The sequence below is a fragment of the Bombina bombina genome, chromosome 5 (assembly GCF_027579735.1).
Source record: "Bombina bombina isolate aBomBom1 chromosome 5, aBomBom1.pri, whole genome shotgun sequence".
In the NCBI taxonomy this organism is placed as follows: Eukaryota; Metazoa; Chordata; class Amphibia; order Anura; family Bombinatoridae; genus Bombina; species Bombina bombina.
Genome location: NC_069503.1, coordinates 720,026,737 through 720,043,155, shown reverse-complemented (window position 1 = coordinate 720,043,155; position 16,419 = coordinate 720,026,737). Strand labels below are relative to the sequence as shown.

Below are 16,419 nucleotides of genomic sequence, written 5' to 3'. Positions count from 1 at the left end.
TATAAGTTCTTTTTCTTTATATTTGTCTAGAAGTTATATATTCTCTTGCATCTCAGAGAAAGAGAAATTGCAAACCAAAGATCGTAATAAAGTTTGTGCAGCAAGACACCTGTTTCAATGCCTTTGGCACCTCTGTTCCAGTATATGGGGCAAGTAAAACAAGCTTTGATTCACTATACAAAGATCAACATTACATTATACAAAGATCAACTCCCCAGGTATTTTCATTCCAGGGTAGTTATGTGGAAGCATTAGCAGATGACCATGTGTCGTTACAGAAGGATATTCAGATGTTTCTGAAGAGTTTCAGGAAGATCCCATGGACTTTAACACATTTGATCAGACATCTAGAGGACAGAGCAGCCGACTCCGACCTCTAAGTATTGTTTTCACTACCAAGAATGGCGTTAACGTTTGGATGATAGTATCATTTTCCAAATTAAAGCTAACTGGGTTAACGGAGATCATTGTTTTAGAGAATATACTTTCTTCCTCCTATAAATCTAAGCCATTTCAGGTTCAAACTAGCTGCAAGTTTAAGAGATATAGCTCTCTCCCACACAGGAGAAAACTGTCTAAGCGCCTGATGATCAAAACCCCACAGGCATGGAGAGAAATCACTCTAAATCTTTGCGAGATTATTTTTTAGTCCACAAAGAACCCTACATAACTAGATGATCTTGAGCTAAAAATTATGTTTCTAAAATTATTGGAGGGGACCTCACATTACTGAGAACTTTGAGAAGCTTTCTTAGATCATCTTGCCAGACCAGAAAACATTTAGATAATTGGGCCCTTAGAGTCACCTTGACCAAGCCTCTGAACTAGTAGCTTATAGCGCATCTCTTTCTTCAGTTCTAAACATTCTTCAGAGTATTTACATTCCCTCCACTTTATTCTAACGGTTCTGATCCTTTAATTAGGTTTCAGTTTTAGGATACATAATACAGCTCTTCTAAAGGATTTTACTACTGTTGTTTCTAGCTCTAATAGGATTATTATTATTATCATCATCATCTTTTCTTTCCTAAGATATGGAGAGTCCACAACGTCATCAATTACTAGTGGGAATATCACTCTTGGCCAGCAGGAGGAGGCAAAGAGCACCACAGCAAAGCTGTTAAGTGTCACTCCCCTACCCATAATCCCTAGTCATTCTCTTTGCCTCTGTCAATGGAGGAGGTGAAGTTTGGTGTCTGAAGAAAATTTTATTCCTTTCACTACAAGCAAGATTTTTGGGTATAGTTGTAGTCCACATCAATCTCTGCAGTAGAGTAGTGATGGCTTTAAAGCAGTTAGAAAGTTGTGAGGTAGTCCTTACTGGGTTTTCTAACATATGTGCTGCCAATAGTATAGAAAGCCAGAGTAGGTTTACTGTGTTCTTTCTTTTTCCACAGGTCTCTGTAAGGAGTATGTGTCTGTTCACGCCTTGTAAGCTGTCTACCTGCTGGATTTGCAGGTAAGTGCTTTTTGTCTTCTAGGTCTGGGAGACGTTGCACTTAAAGGGATACTAACCCCAATTTTTTTCTTTCATGATTCAGATAGAGCCTGCAATTTTAAGCAACTTTCTAATTTACTCCTATTATCAATTTTTCTTTGTTCTCATGTTATCTTGATTTGAAAAAGCAGTAATGAAAGGTTATGAGCCGGCCCATTTTTAGTTCAGAACTTTGGTAGCACTTGCTAATTGGTTTGCTACATTTAGCCACAAATCAGCAAGTGCTACCCAGGTGATGAACAAAAAATGGGCTGGCTCTAAAGCTTATAGTACTGCTTTTTCAAATCAAGATAGTATGAGAACAAAGAAAAAATGATAATAGGAGTAAATTAGAAAGTTGCATAAAATCTCATGCTCTATCTGAATCATGAAAGAAAAAAAAAAATGGTTTAGTTTCCCTTTAAGAAAATTCTCTGCATTTTATTTGGGACATTTATAATCCTTAGTTAGGATTTCATTTTGGCAGTGTGCAGGAGCGTTATGTGTATGTGACTAGAGACTGGGTTAATCCTTCTTATGGGAAGGAGTTAACTTTATAGCTGTGGCATAAACTGTTATTCTGTGTGAATTAGCAATGCAGCATTATTAACACATGGATTTATCTCAGTTGTCTATACACTTTGAGGTATTTAAACTATTTAAACCTTTATATTCCCTGGGGGTCATTTCAACTCTGGGGTGTTTTGTATTTGAGTGCTGGAATGGAGTTTGTTAACCCGGAGGTGTGGTTTTTAGTTCAGTAGATTGTGTATCAATGTCATGTAAAGCAGTATACTTTTAACAGTCTATACTCGGCTTGATTTGTGCGCTTTAGCATTATTGCGCACTTCCAGCTCAGCCGATCACATGACCTACACGCTTCCGCTCTGAGTTGTTAATTCGAGCTGCATCTGCTGTGCCTGTGAGAACGGCACAATTTCTCCAATTAATACCATGTGTTGGTCTGCATTTTGTGAGACCTGGCAGTGATCAGGTCTCAGGGAATTGCAGTGGCGCTATTCCTGGACGACATATTGGTTCAGGTGTCATCTTTTCAACAAGCAAACTCTCATACAGAGATTTTGTTGTCTTTTCTACGTTCCCACGGATGGAAAGTGAATCTGGATAAGGTTCCCTTGTTCCAGCTACAAGGGTGGTTTTCTTAGGGAATCTATAATGGTCCCTATCTATGAAAAATTTTCTGACAAGAGGTCAGAAAATCCCAAATTCTCTCCTCTTGCCTCTCTCTACAGTCTACTGTTCGGCTATCAGTGGCTCAATGTATGGAGGTAATTGATCTGATGGTTGCTTCCATGGACATCATTCCCTTTGCTCAATCCCATTTGAGAGCTATGCAGTTATGCATGCTCAGACAATGGAACAGAGACCATTTGGATCTGTCTCAGAGCATAGATCTTGACCAGTTGACAAGAGACTCCCGTGGTGGCTTTCTCTGGAGCATCTGTCTCAGGGCACATGCTTCCAGAGACCTTCCTAGATGATTGTGCCCTTGGACTCCAACCTAATTGGCTGGGGAGCAATCAACCACCAGGAAGGAACTCAGAGTTCATTAGCCATGAAAGAGGTGGCACGGATTATGCAGTCAGTGGAAGCTAACAATTGTTGTCTATCTGCCATCTACATTCCAGGAGTTGACAACTGGGAAGCGGATTTCCTGAACAGACAGACATTTCATCCCGGGGAGTGGGCTCTCCATCCGGAAGTGTTCTCCAAGTTAACCCTCAAATGGGGGGTGCCAGAGTTGGATCTGATGGCGTCTTGGCAGAAAGAAAAACTTCCAAGGTTTGGTTCAAGGTCATAGATGCTATAGCGGTTCCTTGAGATTTCGGTCTAGCATACCTGTTTCCTCCATTTGCACTCCTTCCACAAGTTATTGCTCGTATCAAACAGGAGAGAGCATTGGTAATTCTAATAGCTCCTGCATGGCCTCGCAGGATCTGTTTTGCAGACTTAGTGAAGATGCCATCTCGGCCACCTTGGAGGTTGCCTCTGAGGAAGGACCTTCTAACTCAGGGTCCATTCCTCCATCCAAATCTGGTTTCTCTGAAGCTGACTGCTTGGAGATTGAACACTTGGTTCTGGCTAAGCATGGATTTTCTGAGTCAGTCATTGAGACCATGATCCAAGCTTGCAAACCTGTTACTTGAAAAATTCACCATAAGGTACGGCGTAAATACCTTCTTGGTGTGAATCTAAGGGCTACTCTTGGAATAGGGTCTGGATTCCTAGAATTTTGTCTTTTCTCCAGGAAGGTCTGGAGAAAGGATTGTCAGTCAGTTCTCTGAAAGGTCAGATTTCTACATTATCTATTTTGTTTCACAAATGTATGGTGGACGTTCCAGATGTTCAATCTTTTTGTCAGGCCCTGGTCAGAATCAGGCCTGTGTTTAAACCTGTTGCTCCTCCTTGGAGCCTTAACCTTGTTCTTAAGGTTTTACAGCAGGCTCAGTTTGAGCCAATGCATTTCATAGATATTAAGTTGTTATCTTGGAAGGTTTTGTTTCTTATTGCTATCTATTCTGCTCGAAGAGTCTCAGAGCTCTCGGCTCTGCAGTGTGATTCGCCTTACCTTATTTTTCATGCGGATAAGGCGGTCCTGCGTACTAGGTTGGGATTTCTCCCTAACGTGGTTTCAGATTGAAATATTAATCAGGAAATTGTTATTCCTTCTCTCTATCCTAATCCTTCTTCTCATAAAGAACGTCTGTTGCACAACTTGGATGTTGTGCGTGCGCTAAAATTCTACTTTCAGGCGACTAAGGATTTTTTGCCAGTCTTCTGCTTTTTTTGTTTGTTTCTTAGGAAAGTGTAAGGGTCAGAAAGCTACTTCTACTTCTCTTTCTTTCTGGTTGAGAAGTATTATTCATTTTGCGTATGAGACTGCTGATCAGCAGCCTCCTGAGAGTATTACAGCTCATTCCATGAGGGCTGTTTTCCTCTTCTTGGGCTTTCAAAAATGAAGCTTCTGTGGAACAGATTTGCAAGGCTGCAACTTGGTCCTCTCTGCATACTTTTTCCAAATTTTCCAAATGTGATACTTTTGCCTTGGCTGAGGCTTCTTTTGGGAGAAAGTTTTTTCAAACAGTGGTGCCTTCTGTTTAGGTCTGCCCGTCTTGTTTTTTCCTCCCTAGTCATCCTGTGTCCTCTAGCTTGGGTATTGGTTCCCACTAGTAATTGATAACGTAGTGGACTCTCCAAATCTTAGGAAAGAAAACAAAATTGATGCTTACCTGATCAATTTCTTTCTTTCTGGATATGGAGAGTCCACGACCCCACCCTTTATTAAGACAGTTATTTTTGATTAAACCTCAGGCACCTCTACATCTTTGTGTTATTCCTTTTTCCATTTCCCTTCGGTCAAATGACTGGGCATTATGGGTAGGGGAGGGACACTTAACAGCTTTGCTGTGGTGCTCTTTGCCTCCTCCTGCTGGCCAGGAGTGATATTCCCACTAGTAATTGATGACTTTGTGGACTCTCCATATCCGGCAAGAAAGAAATTTATCAGGTAAGCATACATTTTGTTTTTGTATAGCGCTGCCCAATTCCATAGGATCAAGGGATCTTTGGCTAACTATGGATACATTTTAACACATTCTCTTTTATAACTTGGATTTTATCTTAAATTGTAGGATAAGATCATTGGGATGCACCAGGTCATTAATGGCTTATTTATTTCTACTCTTTTTTTGGTTCTAATTAGCTGAGTTTTGTCATGTCTCTTATAAAACCTAAATACATATAATTATATAAAAGTAGGGTACATAGTCAAATATCCCTTTTGAAGAAAACCATTTCAAGTTCCAAGAATATTCAGCAGAAAATCGTAGAATAACGTTGGAAGAAAGATTTTAAAGGTACATGAAACCCCAATTTTTTCTTTCATGATTCAGACAGAGCATGTTATTTTAAACAACTTTCAAATTTACGTCTAATAGCTTATTTGTTTCTATCTTACAGTAATCTTAGTTGAAAATCATACCTTGGTAGGCTCGTGAGAAGCAATGCATTTCTGGGAGTTAGCTGCTGATTGGTGTCTGCACACAAATGCCTTTTTCCATTGGTTCACCACACCTGTTCAGATAGCTCCCAGTAGTGAATTGCTGCTTCTTCACTAAAGAATACCAAGTGAATGAAGTTAATTTGAAAGCAAATCAGAAAGTTGTTTAAAATAACCGGCTCTATCTGAACCATGAAAGAAAAAAATGTGTTTCATGTCCCTTTAAGATATCAACATTCTAGCTTTAGAACAGTTGCAAGCCTGCAAAGACCTGTACTTTGTTATGGAGTATTTACAGTTTTATGAATGACTTCTAAAGGCGAGAGTATCCATAATCCTTCCCAAGTCAAGAAAATCGTTGTTTGATAGAGCTTGGTTGATTTGCTGGGAATCAAACTCTCTCTCTTATCCATCAAGTCACACAGCCATGTTAGAACAAGACCAATTCAGTCATTTCCTGCCAAAATGCAATTGAGGACAGATTAGATTTACCCAAGCCACCTCCACACTAGGAATCTGCCTTCTGCTAGAAAATGCAAATTGGCAAGTGCATAACATGGATTTGAAAGTGTAAATAACTTCTTGTATGGTGCAAACCCAAAAAAGGTTGGATTTGATGCACGTAGAGTGACAAAGAATCACTTATCTCAATCCATTTATTTGCTGTGAGAGGCCTTTAGTAAACCACTGAAAAAAAACTATGTCAAAGTGATAATGAACAACTTATGGACAGTGCCATTTCTGAAAGAAATAGAAGAAACAAACTGTTCTGTCTGGGTGGAAAGTAATTTCCAAGATACATCTGCTGGAATCTAAGAATCAGAAAATAATGTTTCTCTGTAAAATCAGATTCTGCCAGTAAAATAAAGCAATCAAAATGGAAAAATGTTTTAATTCATTACAGCACGTCATTTTAACACTACCGACCCTGCAATGCTTGTGGTTAGTTCCAGTAAAGGGGTTAAATAGTTCAAGTACTGCTCGGGACCCACAGAACACTGCTAGTCCCGAACAGAAACTGACAAGCACCTTATCAGTAGCGCTAATTGTACAGCTGGGTCGTGCAGCTGCTGCTGACTGGGTCTGTGGGTGTTTCTGCTCGGAAACCACCAGTGCATTGCGGCTCCAGAGTGATACATTAACTATGTGTTTAACCCCTTTGCAAGAGGTTAAACACATAGCATTCCAAGGTCACTGATGTTAAAATGACATGTTCTAACAAATTAGAGCTTGTAATTTTGCCACTATAATGGCCCTTTAATATCCTCCCCCAATACAATAACCCTTCTTGGGGTAGAGAATTTGATGAAGAAATCCTAACAGTTGATTAAAAAATACTAACCTTGTTAAATGTCTACTTAATTCATGGACCTCCATTTCTGTACTTTTAAATTCATTAAGTTCTTTACGGATGGCAGCCTGCAATTGTAAAATAAAATGTATTAAAATATTTTACATTTATTTTCTCATGTTGAGCTTTCTTAATTTTAGATCTACTGTAACTATTGAAAAAGTTTATGGACATTTCCAATATGTGTTAATTATCCTGATCTTAAAACAGAAATGTAACAACCTAACTGGAAACTCCAAAGTATTTATGTAAATCCAGGGATGTGGTTGTATTTCAGAAATTTGACCAACATTCCACAATCTCTTAAGTGCAGCTCTAATATATAGTACAGTTCAAACAAACATGGAAAATACAAATATATGACACCCAGCTCTTCACATTCAAAGTTATATTATTATAACATACCTCCCAACATCTGTCAGATGACTTCCAGGTTATGGGATGTTAAGATCTTGTGGGTAATTGCCCTCCATTAATTTGTGGGCAGGGCCTTGTTGTAGGGGTGGGGTTACAGCTCATGGGCGTGTCTGGCAGTCCTTGGAGCATGGCTTGAGCTGGGCTCTGTCAGTCCCTTAAAACCAAGACACTGAGTGGTTGAGGGGAGGAAGCAAGGTACAAGGTATACCTTCCAACTCATGACAATCCTGCAGGATGCAGGTTAGTTGGGAAGTATGTTATAAACATAGCTCAGTTTATTAAAAATGACTCTGGGTTTTATTTGCTGTGACATTTTAGTATAGCATAAGCAATTGCCTATTAAACTTTCATTATTCAGACAGAATCATTTCTCTTGATATTTTTAAACTTAAAACATAGCTTGCTTCCTTGACAGCATACTGAGGTATGCCCAGGAACATGCAACTGTCTTGAAAACTTTATAGCAGCAATGTTTGCAACAAATTTATACATTTAGTGCTCAAGTCAAATATGCTCTCCCCCACCCACCTCAGTATTTAAATAAAAAAATAAAAAAAATACCAAAAAGAGGAGGTAAATTTGATAACTTAAGTAAATTGTACCATGAATCATGAAACTTTATTTTTGACTTCCATGTTCCTTTAATTCATGTGATCAATAAGTTTTCCCTGTTTATGTGTTTTAAGGTCTAAGCTAATAATATTGACTCAAGTAGATGTTACATTAGTGATAGTTCACAAAACATATACCTTATCTGCAGCTGTGAGTCGAGTCCATGGTTTGTCGGCTCTTCTGTCATAATCTTGTGCATCTGCCAATTCTACATAATCACTAAAACGGATAAGAATTTTCTTTTCACGCAGTTCTTCTACTGTAGGCCTTTGACTAAGCTAAGGATGAAAATGATGGACACGTTTCAAACCACAAAATGTATTTAAGGTTGGAAAACATAACATAATATATATATTGTATCTTAGATTGTATCTTAGTATGCATGTTCTACATAAGAATCAGGTTAACAAACACATTAATATGTTCCCCATAAGCTAACATTCGTTTAGATATATTTCAGGTCCTGCTAGATCTGGTTTGAAGATCCAAGTGTAATCAGGTAAACTATGACCTCACACAATATGAAATCTAGTACTTAAACAGTGAAAGAATTAGTAATTAAATATGACCTCACAAGATATGAAATCTAGTACATAAACAGTGAGAGAATTAGTAAATAAATATGACCTCACAAGATATGAAATCTATTACATAAACAGTGAGAAAATTAGTAAATAAATATGACCTCACAAGATATGAAATCTATTACATAAACAGTGAAAGAATTAGTAAATAAATATGACCTCACAAGATATGAAATCTAGTACATAAACAGTGAGAGAATTGGTAAATAAATATGACCTTACAAGATATAAAATCTAGTATATAAAAAGTGAGAGAATTGGTAAATAAATATGTCCTCACAAGATATGAAATCTAGTACATAAACAGTGAGACAATTAGTAAATAAATATAACCTCACAAGATATGAAATCTAGTACATAAAAATACCTCCCAACATTTCAAAATTCAAATGAGGGACAGCCCCACCCCCGCTGCAAAAATTTGAAATGTGGCGGGCAGGAGTAGGGACGGGGCTTAAAAAAAATCATAAGACCAAAGTAATATGAATAAAATTCTAAGTAAAGTAATATATTTTAATACTCTTAGGCAGCAAATCAAACACAAGCTCAAACCACTGGTATAGCTATTTGAGCTCTGTATTTAATTAGCCTTTGCAGAGACAGTACTATATATTTTTATCTTAATTGAACATTCAATAATAGATTCTTTAAAACTGCTCTCTGCATTTCCCATTAATATTCTAGATTCTGGCCTTTAAAGTCAGCAAAAATGCACAGTAACACACTACATAGCATACACTTACACAGGCAGATACACACACACTACATAGCATACACTTATACATGCAGATACACACACACACACTACACAGCATACACTTATACATGCAGATAAACACACACACTACACAGCATACACTTATACATGCAGATACACACACACACACTACACAGCATACACTTATACATGCAGATGCACACACACACACTACACAGCATACACTTATACATGCAGATACACACACACACACACACACACACTACACAGCATCCACTTACACATGCAGATACACACACACACTACACAGCATACACTTATACATGCAGATACACACACACTACATAGCATACACTTATACATGCAGATACACACACACTACATAGCATACACTTATACATGCAGATACACACATACACTACATAGCATACACTTATACATGCAGATACACACACTACATAGCATACACTTATACAGGCCGATATACACACACTACACAGCATACACTTATACATGCAGATACACACACAACATAGCATACACTTATGCATGCAGATACACACACACACACACAACATAGCATACACTTATGCATGCAGATACACACACACAACATAGCATACACTTAAACATGCAGATACACACACACACTACACAGCATACACTTATACATGCAGATACACACACACTACACATCATACACTTACACATGCAGATACACACACACACTACACAGCATACACTTATACATGCAGATACACACACACAACATAGCATACACTTACACATGCAGATACACACACACAACATAGCATACACTTACACATGCAGATACACGCACACACTACATAGCATACACTTATACATGCAGATACACCCACACTACATAGCATACACTTATACATGCAGATACACACACACTACATAGCATACACTTATACATGCAGATACACACACACACTACATAGCATACACTTACACATGCAGATACACACACTACATAGCATACACTTATACAGGCAGATACACAGACACTACATAGTATACACTTATACATGCAGATACACACACACACTACATAGTATACACTTATACATGCAGATACACACACACACACAATACATAGCATACACTTACACATGCAGATACACACACACTACATAGCATACACTTATACATGCAGATACACACACACTACATAGCATACACTTATACATGCAGATACACACACACAACATAGCATACACTTACACATGCAGATACACACACACTACATAGCATACACTTATACAGGCCGATATACACACACTACACAGCATACACTTATACATGCAGATACACACACAACATAGCATACACTTATGCATGCAGATACACACACACACACACAACATAGCATACACTTATGCATGCAGATACACACACACACACAACATAGCATACACTTATGCATGCAGATACACACACACACACAACATAGCATACACTTATGCATGCAGATACACACACACACACACACACAACATAGCATACACTTATACATGCAGATACACACTTATACATACAGATACACACACACTATATAGCTTACATTTATACATGAAGACACACACACACACACACACACACTACACAGCATACACTTAAACATGCAGATACACACACACACTACACAGCATACACTTATACATGCAGATACACACACACTACACAGCATACACTTACACATGCAGATACACACACACACTACACAGCATACACTTATACATGCAGATACACACACACAGCATAGCATACACTTACACATGCAGATACACGCACACACTACATAGCATACACTTATACATGCAGATACACACACTACATAGCATACACTTATACATGCCGATATACACACACTACACAGCATACACTTATACATGCAGATACACACACACACTACATAGCATACACTTATACAGGCCGATATACACACACTACACAGCATACACTTATACATGCAGATACAGACACACAACATAGCATACACTTATGCATGCAGATACACACACACACACACACAACATAGCATACACTTATGCATGCAGATACACACACACACAACATAGCATACACTTATGCATGCAGATACACACACATACACAACATAGCATACACTTATACATGCAGATACACACTTATACATACAGATACACACACACTATATAGCTTACATTTATACATGAAGACACACACACACACTACATAGCATACACTTATACATGCAGTTACACACAATTATACATACAGATACACACACACTACATAGTATACACTTATACATGCAGATACACACACACACACACACACTTATAGATACAGAAATACACACACACATCATATATGGGTATCTGTAATTCATTGTATGGGGTCCTGGGGTTGGCAAGCACATTAGCTGGCAGTATGAGGCTGCCACTGTTTGTTACCCTGGTGTTAGCACTGCTCATTGTATAAAACTGAAGGCATGCTAGTATTATCGCCAGGGGTTAGATGTCATCACTACCAGAGGTGAGAGGTCACCATTACCAGAGGGTATACAGACTTCTTAGCTTAACCCACACACCATTCCTTTTCCACAGGGAATCTAACAGCTATCTAACCCTGGGAGAGAAAAGTCAGCTGCATTTTTTTTAATGCATGGGGTAATGCGGGACAGATGGCTAGCAACCCGGGACAGTGGGACAGAACCCTAAAATCGGGACTGTCCCGCAAAAATCGGGACAGTTGGGGGTATGCATAAACATCAAAAACCTATGACCTCACAAGATATGAAATCTAGTACATAAATATAGAGAGAATTAGTAAATAAATATGACCTCACAAGATATAAAATTTAGTACATAAATATAGAGTTAGTAAATAAACTATGCTGTTTGCATCTTTTTAAAATGCAATTTACAAGCTGCATTTTAGTTAACAAAATGTCTTCAGTTGCCACCAACTAAGGGTTCCAAGGTATTTTGTTGCAATGCACTGACTGTGCTTTAAAGGGACATTAAACACTAAATAAATGGTAGAGAGAATGAAGCATTTAAAGAAAAGATTAATCTGATAATAACAAGTAGATGTATTTTTTAAAGTTTCATTAGCTGTTTAAATATTGACAAAATATGTGTAAAGTTTTAGGGGCCCATTTATAAAGCTCCGGATGGAGCTTGAGGGCTTGTGTTTCTGGCGAGTCTTCAGACTCGCCAGAAACACCAGTTATGAAGCAGCGGTCTAAAGACGGCTGCTCCATAACCTGTCCGCCTGCTCTGAGGAGGCGAACAGACATCGCCGCAATTCAACCCGATTGAGTACGATTGGGTTGATTGACACCCCCCCTGCTGGTGCAATGATGAATACGGAGAGCGTATTGCTCTCCGCATTCAGCGAGGTCTGTCGGACCTGATCCGCACTGTCAGATCAGGTCCGACAGACCTTTGTTAAATAGTTCCCTTAGTGTCTATAAAACAATAAGAGCTGCCATGTTGTAACTTAGGTTACCTTCTCTGCTGTGGCCAATTAGGGACCGTTATAAATTGGCCACTAGAGTGTGCAGTGGTAGGCCAGGTAAGTCTCTATTTTTGCTAGATAGATATTATAGGCTTGTGTAAGAACCATTCCCCTGTGTTTGTATGACTTTACCCAGTCTGCTTCCACATTACCTTACCTTATACACATATTTAAGTTATGCTTCATTCTAGAGAAATAAGGAGAGGAAGAAAAAAAAAAATCTAAGGAGTGATGGATGACTGGGCCTTAAAAAAAATAAATATATATATATATATATATATATATATATATATATATATATATATATATTTTCCTTGTAAATGATGCACAAGTGACTGGTGAACAGTTAATGGAACAACAAGCAATTTTGGAGATGCACAACTATTTCAACGCAACAAATCTATGCAGCCGATTCTAGTTTGGCACATTCTTAATTTATGGACTGAAGCTTTACACCTGCTCCCATTAAATATCATTAAAGCAACCAAGGGCTATTACTATGACTTCATAAATTACACATCAAATGGCAGCATACAATCATTCTTCCACCTACAAAATGTAATTTCCTTAAATTAGTATCCCTGGGTGATGCTTTTGTAATCTAATTTTTTTCCATTATAGGCTTCACTGAGCAGATAATTATTTTACTTTTGTGAACCTACTACAGGCAACCTTAAAGGACTTGTGAATGACCCTAGGGGCCTATTTTCCTGCTGCGTTAATGACATCAGTTTTTCAAACTGTCAAAGAAAACATTCTTCTGATGTTTGTTTATAAAAAAAAAGGTTTATTTTTTATTTCACTTATGTTTATTTTCATATTTAAAGTCTACTTTAGTGACCGGTTTGAATGCAAAATCCATTTCTTAAGAACTCATTTCACCCTGACTCTTTCCCATTGCTAGAACTTCCCAAGCTCAAAAAGGTGAGAAGATGAGTAAGGCTCTATAGAATGTATGATATTCACCAGGGGTGTAACTAAACCTCAAATGTTGCAATGGGTCCCAACTCCTAACATTACAAGAGTGTCCTTTCTAGCTGTTTGAAATAATCAGAAGCTGATCCTGCAGCCACATAGGAGCAATAGGAACTGCTTCTTCTTGATTGTGAGTTGTCCTTCTTCCTTGGTTAGTCCTAACCAGACAATATGCACTTTTTGTACATAATATGGTGGCTGTTTTTTTTTTCTATGAGCACACTGTGATGACCATCTTGGAAACTCTGCCGCCATATTTGTAAAGGCAAGACCATGGAGTTATGCCCCTTGTATCCCTGCAAATTCTACAGATTTGCAAAAGCCAATTTGTAATTGAAAGCAGAGATTGGGTGCTGCAACTATTTTTATATATACTGTGTGTTTTTGTATATACAGTGTGTGTGTGTATATATATATATATATATATATATATATATATATATATATATATATATATATATATATAAAATACATTATAAGGAAGATTAGGATGCTTTAAAATAAAAGACACCTAAAAAGACTGGGATTTCAGCACTCTTTTAAATTAGATAGCCAACACATTTTTTAAATTTGAAACAATGTTGTGTTTATTCATACACCCTGTTGAGTTCAAGCTCATAGATTTTACAGCATCCAGAGCAAGCTGGAGTCTACTATAATCGTAATTATATATAGAAAGATCAAAGCGCATGTGCAAAAACAACCTTTAACATTAAAACAAATAAGTTTCAAGGACCGGTCCAAATGAGATGACAAGCTGAATGATAACTATAGTGCTCTCTAATGTGTACAAAGCTATAATAAGCCCATTACAATGTTGCAAATGAATGTGCACAGCAATAGAAAACCTCCATAACAAAGTCACAGACCCATAAGGGTTTTAGTTTGACTGTTAACTATAAGAGAGGTTAATCGATTGCTGTGCAAAATCACCTGACTAAATCAGACAATAAAAATCTAAAGTCAACATTTGTGTCGCATGTAACGCTAAATGCAACACACTTTCAATACAAAAAGAGAAACATATTTACAGTTCCATATATAAATTAATAGTACATGCAATTCATGGGGTTGTGCTCTTATAGCACAATTTATCTAAAACGTTCAGCAGATAAGTGATCCGTTACGTGCTGTTCAGTAAGTTGAAAATCCTCAGGTCAAGATGTGCTTATAGGAGGAGTGTAAATTATCAACATGAATGAGACCTCCAAACAAGGTTTAAAGCCAAACTGTCGCAAGTAAGGAGCAGAAATTTGCAAAGTCAAGTTACAGCAGAAAAGGTAAATCAAGAACAGAGTAGGAAAAGATAATGGTGCAGGAGGATATCCCTTTAAATATGATATCCCTCTGTCAACTGCATCTATCTTTTAGCATGAAGCAACAAAAGTGGCATCAGTCATTAGTAGCAGGAATGATATGTATTAGTTGAAAAGATATATGAGCCAAGCAAAAGTGCAGGAGGATACTTAGCTTGTATAATCGTACCCCTCTGTCAACTGCACCTGTTTGGCAACTTTACCAATCTTCCATCCAAGAAATGCTTCACCAACTCTTCATAAGTTCTGCTATACGGACCAAGCTAGAATGCTTTTCAACAGACTGCAAGTAGATTTGCCTTGTGTGGACTTATTCCAAATTAGAAACAGCACGCTAAACTTATTCCAGCATGAAAGCAACCAGATCAGTGTGTCAGATCACATGGAGCGGCCAGCTAATACCGACGTGCGTTTCACCCCCTCATCACTAGAGAGATGGGTTTCCTCAGGGCTTGATGTTTACAATGGGTGTTGTGAGCGATTTTAACTTCACATTTACTCCGCCCAGAGTGGGAGGTAAAAATTAAGCAACAACGTTAAAACCTTAACAATTACATAAAGTCATAAATATTGAAAAAGAACTTTCTATATCTTATTTTACCATAATGATCGAATACCTATATAAAAGATCTTTTCAGTTGCTAACTACACATTCAAAAAGACATATTAGAATTTTACTAGTTAGAGAAAGCAGGCCATGTCCAATCTTTCATTTAAGCCATTAGCACCAGTGGTAGAGAGGTCATAGATCCATCTACTTTCTTTTTGTAGAAGGACTTTATCATTATCACCACCTCTACCACTGGTAATACCCCTGTCAATGCCAGTCACCCTCATACAATCGGGACTAGAGGTGTGAAATACCTCAAAATGCTTTGCTACACTACTATTCTGTATTTTATTTTTAATATCGTCTCTATGTTCAAGAATCCTGTCTTTGAGTAATCTTTTAGTCTTACCTACATAAAAACAGGGACAGCTACAATTGAGTAGATATACTACTCCTTCTGAGTTGCAGTTAAAGAAATATCTAATCTGATACTAAAAGTCCTTCTACAAAAAGAATGTAGATGGATCTATGACCTCTATACCACTGGTGCTAATGGCTTAAATGAAAGATTGGACATGGCCTGCTTTCTCTAATTAGTAAAATGCTAATAGATAAGTCTTTTTGAATGTGTATTCAGCAATTGAAAAGATCTTTTATATAGGTCTTCGATCATTATGGTAAAATAAGATATAGAAAGTTCTTTTTCAATATTTATGACTTTATGTAATTGTTAAGGTTTTTAACGTTGTTGCTTAATTTTCACCTCCCACTCTGGGCGGAGTAAATGTGAAGTTAAAATCGCTCACAACACCCATTGTAAACATCAAGCCCTGAGGAAACCCCGTCTCTCTAGTGACGAGGGGG

General features: G+C 37.7%; 1 protein-coding gene across 2 annotated transcripts in view; it reads right to left on the bottom strand.

Annotated features, from left to right (window-relative positions):
- The window catches only part of PHACTR1 (phosphatase and actin regulator 1), a 723,510-nt gene that overhangs the window by 11,779 nt on the left and 695,312 nt on the right, over positions 1–16,419 (bottom strand). For both annotated transcript variants that reach the window (XM_053714748.1, XM_053714747.1), the window contains exons 11-12: positions 8,016–8,156; positions 6,841–6,917 (exon numbers count right to left, since the gene is read on the bottom strand). In XM_053714748.1, coding sequence (XP_053570723.1) covers positions 6,841–6,917; positions 8,016–8,156 — 218 coding nt within the window. The remainder of the gene's footprint in view (positions 1–6,840; positions 6,918–8,015; positions 8,157–16,419) is intronic.